General features: G+C 51.0%; 1 protein-coding gene across 1 annotated transcript in view; it reads left to right on the plus strand.

The window, feature by feature from the left end:
- PLCH2 (phospholipase C eta 2) overlaps positions 1 to 7,574 on the plus strand; it is a gene marked incomplete at its 3' end in the record, with an annotated part of 135,966 nt that overhangs the window by 92,681 nt on the left and 35,711 nt on the right. The window contains exon 10 of the mRNA XM_015410927.1: positions 2,389 to 2,541. Within this exon, the coding sequence (XP_015266413.1) occupies positions 2,389 to 2,541 (153 nt within the window). The remainder of the gene's footprint in view (positions 1 to 2,388; positions 2,542 to 7,574) is intronic.

Genomic DNA, 7,574 nt, shown 5'->3' on the forward strand with positions numbered 1-7,574 from the left:
GAGACCCGAGTTGCCGCATGATGGAGTGAGCTCCCGTCTCTAGTTCCAGCTCCTGCCAACCTAGCAGTTCGAAAGCAAGAAATTGCAAGTAGATAAATAGGTACCACTTCGGTGGGAAGGTAACAGCGTTCCGTGCGCCTTGGTGTTTAGTCATGCCGGCCACATGACCACGGAAACATCTTCGGACAGCGCAGGCTCTTCGGCTTTGAAACGGAGATGAGCACCGCAACCCTAGAGTCGGATTCGACTGGCTTTCGAGCAAGGGAACCTTTACCTTTTTATACTACCATCATAAGCAGAACACTAGCGAAGGGGAAGGTGAGCTTCCCTCGGTGGGGGGGGGGAGTACCAAAGCTCTTTTGTACAGAACGAGGATTCTGTTTTTCCCCCCAATGTCTAGTGCAAACGCTAAAGAAAATCCCCTCAATGCTTAAACCAGCTTAAACCCTGACGCTGTTTCCCTGTCTCCATCTGAATTGTGTTGTCTGAAACATCCCGAGCTTAGTTCAAACACCAACTTTGGGCAGCGAGAGATGAGGGGGAAAAAAGGCTCAGAGGAAAGTCGGGGGTGGGGGGAGATGACACACAGCTCCGCAGAAGGGAGGAACCTTCGTTCCCTCAGAAGAGCCCGGACTCCTGGGGCTGCGTCGCACCGTTTGTTTGGTTGTTCCCGAATAAGTGGCTGATGTAGGCCTACCTTTGCGTTACATCTTTGTCTTCATTAGCCAGTAATTTGTTTTGTCTGGTTTGTTCTCTGTTTTCCGCAAGCAGCATCTGGGCTTCCAGATGTATTTGACTGTCCCCACTCTAGAGTGACACTGCCAAAGCTGGAGAAATGACAGCTTGTTTGCTGGCAGCATTAATCACTACGTTTGGAGGCCAATTAGGAAAACAGGGTCTGTTTTCTTCTGAGAAGACGAGCTCCCCGGAGGTTAGAGCCCAGAGACAGGCCTACGTGCGGAGGGATAGCTTCACATTTTTCTCCACGCTGCCGTTTTCCTCCTGAATTCTCAGACCCAAATCTCACTTTTCTCTTGTGCAACTCAAGCCCGTGGTTCTTTATTTGCCAGGTCATTTTGTGCTCTTTCAAACTGGATTTGCCCCACATAAAACGAATGCACGTTTTGACATTATTTATCGGTGATTCAGCATTCTATATCCATTATATGTATAAATGATGTGTGTTGTAGGTGTGGAAAGCCATACAACCTGCACATGTACAGCAAACAAATCCACACGCCGACAGATTTGCATACGACAGAAGTGCTCTCAAAGTGGGGATTATTCGAGCCGAAAAGTTGGGGATGCGAAAATTCGGTAGCATCCTGATTCCTAGCCATCCTCCTTTTCAGGGCTTCAGATTGCGCATACAACTTGTTTTTGCATAAATTCTGTGCCGAAGATCCTGATCAATGCACGGAGGCCAACCCCCTCCCCTCCTGCTCCTTGACTATCCCTGTTTTGGTAAACCAAGCGGAGTTACAATGCCCACCCTCTGCAAGTACCCTTAACCCCCAACTGTCATTCCCATCATCTGATGTTTAGCTATGGGCCTTTCCAAATTTAACGGATAACACTAGATTGTCATGCAAAGGATTTCAGCACTGGAACAATCAAATAATGGGCATGCTAACATTATCTCAGTTAATTCCAGCAAGAGAGCCGGTGGCTTGGTAACAAAGCATGTATCACCTAAATCGATGTTGTCAACAGTAGGGATTTTAATTTTCCCCTCTCCTTCTCTTTCTCTGTCTCTCATTTTGGTTCCTTTCAAGTTTTGTGATGTACTTTTTAACTGGTATTTACTTTAAAAAAATTCACTCCATTGCAGCCAGAGGTAGTACATTTGAGACAGCCTTCCAAATGGCTGCCCGTGGAAGGACTGCATGGGTAGTTCAAAGTCCAACTTTGGGCAGAATTATCATTCTAGCAAACAGATTTGAATGATACTTCACTGCACACAGCAGAAACCGTGGGGCATATCTACTTCACAGTCTGACGTTGGCTTAGCGTTCAGTCCCGTTTCCCAGAGGATTCTGGGAATCGCAGTTTTGTGAGGCTAGAACTCTCTAACAAAGAAGTCAAAGCACTTTCACCAAACTGCAGTTCCCAAGATTCTTTTCTGGAGGTGGGGAGCTGTGGAAGTTAAAATGAAACCAAATATATGTTTTGGCACAGTTATGTCCCGTGGGATAATCTGTTCTGTTAGTGTCATGAGGTACTTCAGTAGTCTGGTTTGGAGCAGACATAGAGCCTTTACCTTTGTTTTTCATTGTCTCTTCATTTCTTTCTTCCTGTACTGTTGTAGTAGATGTTGGGCGCCCTTTATGGGGGAAAAAGAGGCTTCCTGCTTCCTGTGCATGCTCACCCAGTTCTTCCTACTTGTAGGCCTCTTCCAATCGGAAGCGAGTGGAGAATATCGCAAAGAAGAAACTGGACTCTCTGATCAAGGAATCAAAAATCCGTGACTGTGAAGACCCGAACAATTTTGCAGTCACCACCCTTTCGCCATCTGGGAAACCCAAGCATGATCTCAAGAAGGTACTGTTCTTAATCCATCCGGTTTACGTTCTTACAGAACACTGAGGTTCTCCTAATTAAGGTGTACTTCTCACTGAGTTGGTCACCTCTGTGTCTTGCTGTACTGCTTCACACTACAGGTGGGGGGGCACCCAAGATGGAGCGTACACAAAACACTTCCCAGCACTTAGAAAATTAGCACATCAGGGAGAAGGCTGATGTCAAGACTTTCTTGACATACAGGCATGGTTCTGTTGTAACGTCAAACCATTTGGCACATATTTGATCTTATAGAAACCTTGCTTCTAGAAAGCTAGCAGCCCATTGAGAAGGCAAACTAGGTCAATGCTGGCCTCAGCCAGGGGTCATTTCGTAGAAAAAGAGGTGCAGGAGCTCATTAGCATAACTTATTAGCATAGCTTATTTGCATATGCCACACCCCCTGCCATCACCGGAAGTGTGTCAGAAGGCAACACCCACCGCTCAGGCTCCACTGGACTGTTTTGGATTGCTAGCTATGGGGGGTGGGGAGCTTGAACTTGAAGACAGGATGGGGGGGGCTCTGCAGCTTACCTGGCTGCTTCTTGCTCCTTGTGGCCCAACTGAGGGCTTCTGGGAGCAGGGGGAGGGGCTTGTTGCATGTGCCCGCCCCCTGGACCCCTTACTGCTCCTGTGCGCTCCTGCAGGAAATGACCCCTGGCCTCAGGTAACATGGGGGGAATAATAGCAGGAGACTTCTTGGACTAGGCACCTTGTTGCCCCCTGCTACTTGACAAAGTGGACAGGAAAGAGGGGGCAAGTTGGTGTGGTGCCAACATGCGACATCGCTTCCAGCACAAAACTGGAAGGGACATCAGTGTGTTGTGGGTGGCAATCTATGGTTTAACCATAGAATTTGGGGTGAATACTAGAGCATCAGGAGCTGCGGTGGCTCAAGTGGTTAAGACGCTGAACTGCAGGCTGTGGAAGGTCAGTAGTTCAGCAGTTCGAGACCCGAGTGCCGCATGATAGAGTGAGCTCCCATCTCTAGTTCCAGCTCCTGCCAACCTAGCAGTTCGAAAGCAAGAAATTGCAAGTAGATAAATAGACACCACTTCGGTGGGAAGGTCACAGCGTTCCATGCGCCTTGATGTTTAGTCATGCCGGCCACATGGCCACGGAAACGTCTTCGGACAGCGCTGGCTCTTCGGCTTTGAAACAGAAATGAGCACCGCAACCCTAGAGTCGGATTCGACTGGCTTTCGAGCAAGGGAACCTTTACCTTTACTAGAGCATCACCTCAATATCACTTGCAGGCCCAGGGCTTAGTCAGGAGAGGTCTTCAGAGAAACACAACCACACAACCACCATATTTTTGGAATAAAAACAAACCAAGGAGCGTTGGTGGAGCACTGAGGCAGATCCTAGCCAATCGAGCAACCCGCCTGCCGCTCGATAAAAACATCCCACAGCCCGTCTGCTGGGGAGAACGCAGGAGTGACAAATATTATTGGTTTCACAAGGGCAGTTGCCTCTGCGTGGTGCCATTTGATACCTGGGGTGAGCTTGGGCACAGCCCCTGAGCTGGGCATATCGCATGGTGGCTCAAACCCCCAGACCCCATAAGAGAGTCGCCAAAGGGGGGAGGCAGACAGGCAGGCCCTTCTCCCCCAAATGGATCGGCCAGATGCGCAAAACTATCCAGCTGTAACAGTTAAAATATCCACACACCGAAACCCAAAATAAGGGGGAGGGTGGGTGGGGATCCAAGCAAAAACTGTGTTACCAGAGCCCCTGAGCAGCGCACTTTAAATCGAACCGAGCGAGATCTACATCACCCTTGCATAGAGCCCGCCAAAACTTCCCGCGCTTCCCCCAGTCGGCCCGTGGATGGCGTAGGCCAGCCGGCACCGTGTCCTGAGGCTCCCCCTTTGCCAGCCACCGGACTAGGGGCAGGAAGGCCTCCTCCAGACCCCTCCCGAGCCCATGCTGCAAACCGGCCGCGTTAGGTGAGTCTCAGCCATGCTTCTTCTTATAGTCACTTCCGCTTTCGCACTGCAAGTGGTGTGTGCTGGCACAACACTGAAGTTTTGTGCGAGGGGCTTGGAAAAAAGAGAGTGAGTGTTGTCTGTTTTATTTATTTATTTATTTATTCAAATTTTCATCCCGCCCTCCCAGCCTAGGCCGGCTCAGGGCGGCTGACAAGCACATCACATTCCATCAATACAGATAAAAACATCAGTAATTAATATAAATACAATATTAAAATACCATTTTTAAAACCAGATCTGATAATAAAGTGCTAGGCTCTTCAACATCAACCTCATTGGTCTGCTCGGATGTCATGAGACGTGCTTCAGATGTCATAAATCATCATAGATCGTAAGGGGGGGGGATTGGCTCGGGCAGTAGTTGAGGGTCCAGCGGGTCAGGGCTCTTCACCAGAAGATGTTAGTTGTTGTTATTAATAACAGTGGTGGTTGTGGTGGTAATAGCAACGGTGGTGGCTCCAAAAGCCTGGCGGAAGAGCTCCATTTTACAGGCCCTGCGGAACTGTAGAAGGTCCCACAGGGCCCTGATCTCCTCTGGAAGCTCGTTCCATCAAAATGGAGCCGCCACCGAAAAAGCCCTGGCCCTGGTCGTCGCCAGTCTGGCCTCCTTAATACTTGGGAGGACCAACCAGTTCTGGATCCCCGATTGCAGCACTCTCTGGGGGTACATATGGGGAAAGCAGATGCTCTATCCTTCAGGTTCACTCTACAAACCACAGTCTTCAATGTAACATCTCACAGATGTGTGATTTTCTACGCTGGGACCTGATGTTACGGTGGATGTGTGGCTGCCCTGGAAACCAGCAGTTGTGTGCTTCATTCTTCCCCCTCCCTCATCACGTCAAGTCGTCATGTTTCAGAGGGCAGCCATGTTAGTCTGCAACAGGAGAGCTAGATTCGAATCCGGTAGCACCAGAGAGACTAGGATCTGTCAAGGGAGAGGATGATAGAGTATGGGCTATGGAGAAATGAGGTCCAGCTCGAACCATCCTGCCAGTTTGGTGTAGTGGTTAGGAGCACAGACTCTAATCTGGGAGAAACGGGTTTGATTCCCCACTCCTCCGCGTGCAGCTGCTAAGTGAACTTGGGCCAGTTACAGTTCTCTCAGAGCTGTTCTCTCGAGAGCAGTCCTCGAAAGAGCTCTCTCAGCCCCACCTGCCTCACGGAGTGTCCGTTGTGGGGAGAGGAAGGGAAGGAGCTTGTAAGCTCCGAGTGAAGGACAAGGTATAAATCCAATCTCTTCTCACTTCTTCTTCCGCTATATAACAGGGCAGCTTGTGCTAGTAACAACCAGCCAACCTATTGGTCCATTCCCCAGTACTGTTTGATTTCCATCCACAGGATGTGCAAGATATTGATAATCACTGAGATTTGCAAAGCAAAGGAGACCGTTCAAAGCACTGTGCATATGCTGGGGGATCAAAAGCCGGACGCCTGGGGAACCACATTTGGCCAGGCCAGGGCTGTACTCTTTGAAGTGTGTTTTGCCAAGTTGCAGCCCAGAGTTCATCTTGAACCTCTGAATGCCTTGACTTAACCAGGAAAGCTGGCACTTCCCCCGTAGGAAAGGGCCATGGCTCTGTGCTCAGGTACAGCCTTACCTGCAGGGAATCCCAGATTCAGGCCCTGGCATCTGCAGAGAAAAGATCTTGGATAACAGGTGTTTGGAAAGTCCTTTCTTTGCCAGAGGCCCTGGAGAGCTGCAGGGCCGGCCCGAGGTGTTCCTGCGCCCTAGGCGAGCGCAGATGCCAACCTCCTGGTGGGGCCTGGAGACCTCCCAGCCGGCGTGCAGCGCCTCGGGGCAGAGCTCGGCTTTGCCACCCACTCCCTGGGCCTTGCCGGCGAAGTGCCCGCCGTGCCTCCTCTGCCGGTGCAGCACTGCAGAGGCCAGGTGAGAGGTCGGCTCCGAGGCCCCCCTTGGGGGGCCAACTGCAGTGTGGAAAGGAAGGGAGGCAGGGAGGCGGGTGGGCATGGGAGGCGGAGCAGAGGCCTTGGAGGGTGGACCTTGGTGCTTCCTGGCAGCACAACACCGCCGCTGGCTGGCTGGCTCAAGGGGGCGCCACGGCACCTGGCTCCATGGAGAGGGCGCTCCTCCGGCTCCTAGTGCCGGGAGTGCGCCAGGGTCCTGCAGCCGCCCCTGCCTCTCCTCCCACGCCCTAAGGGCCAGCCCGTGCTCTAGGCGAATGCCTAGTTCGCCTAGCGGGTGAGCCGGCCCTGGAGAGCTGCTGCGAGTTAGAGTAGACAATACTGAGGGAGATGGACATGAGTCCAATAGGAGGGGCTGTGGCTTAGTGATAGAGCATCTGCTTGGCATGCAGAAGGTCCCTGTTTCAATCCCCAACATCTCCAGTCTAAAGGACCAGGTAGGAGGTGATTTTAAAATACCTCTGCCTGAGACCCTGGAGAGTCACTGCCCGTCTGGGTAGACATTACGGACCTTAATGGACCAAGGGTCTGTTTCACTGTAAGGCAGCTTCATATATTCAATCTGACATGGGCTGACTCTGCACCCACCTGTTTCCTCACAGTTTTCCCACAGCTTCTACACTGCATGCCGCTTTCACTTCCTTTGTTCATTGGGTTTTATGGTACCTTCTGCATAGATTTATGGCTGTTCAGGGGGTGACTTCGCAGTCAGTACGGTATATCCGAATGTGGTTTTCAGCAGCCCCTTTTCCTTCCTCCACTTCCAGTTCCCAGGAAACAGTAAGCAGACAACTTGACAGGGCTTCACTGATCTCCGTCAGTTCCCATGCCCCTATTTCCCCCTCTGTATTTATCACCTCGCCATGAATTACTTGGCTCAGGTGGCTAATGAGGTGGCTAATGAGAGCCAGTTTGGTGTAGTGGTTAAGTGCGCGGACTCTAATCTGGGAGAACCGGGTTTGATTCCCCACTCCTCCACTTGCACCTGGCTGGATGACCTTGGGCAAGCCATAACTCTGGCACAGCTGTTCTTGAAAAAGAGCAGTTTCTGTCAAGAGCTCTCTCAGCCTCTGTGGGGAGGGGAAGGGAAAGGAGTTT

This window comes from Gekko japonicus, unplaced genomic scaffold (genome assembly GCF_001447785.1).
Source record: "Gekko japonicus isolate JY-2015 unplaced genomic scaffold, Gekko_japonicus_V1.1 scaffold220, whole genome shotgun sequence".
Classification (NCBI taxonomy): Eukaryota; Metazoa; Chordata; class Lepidosauria; order Squamata; family Gekkonidae; genus Gekko; species Gekko japonicus.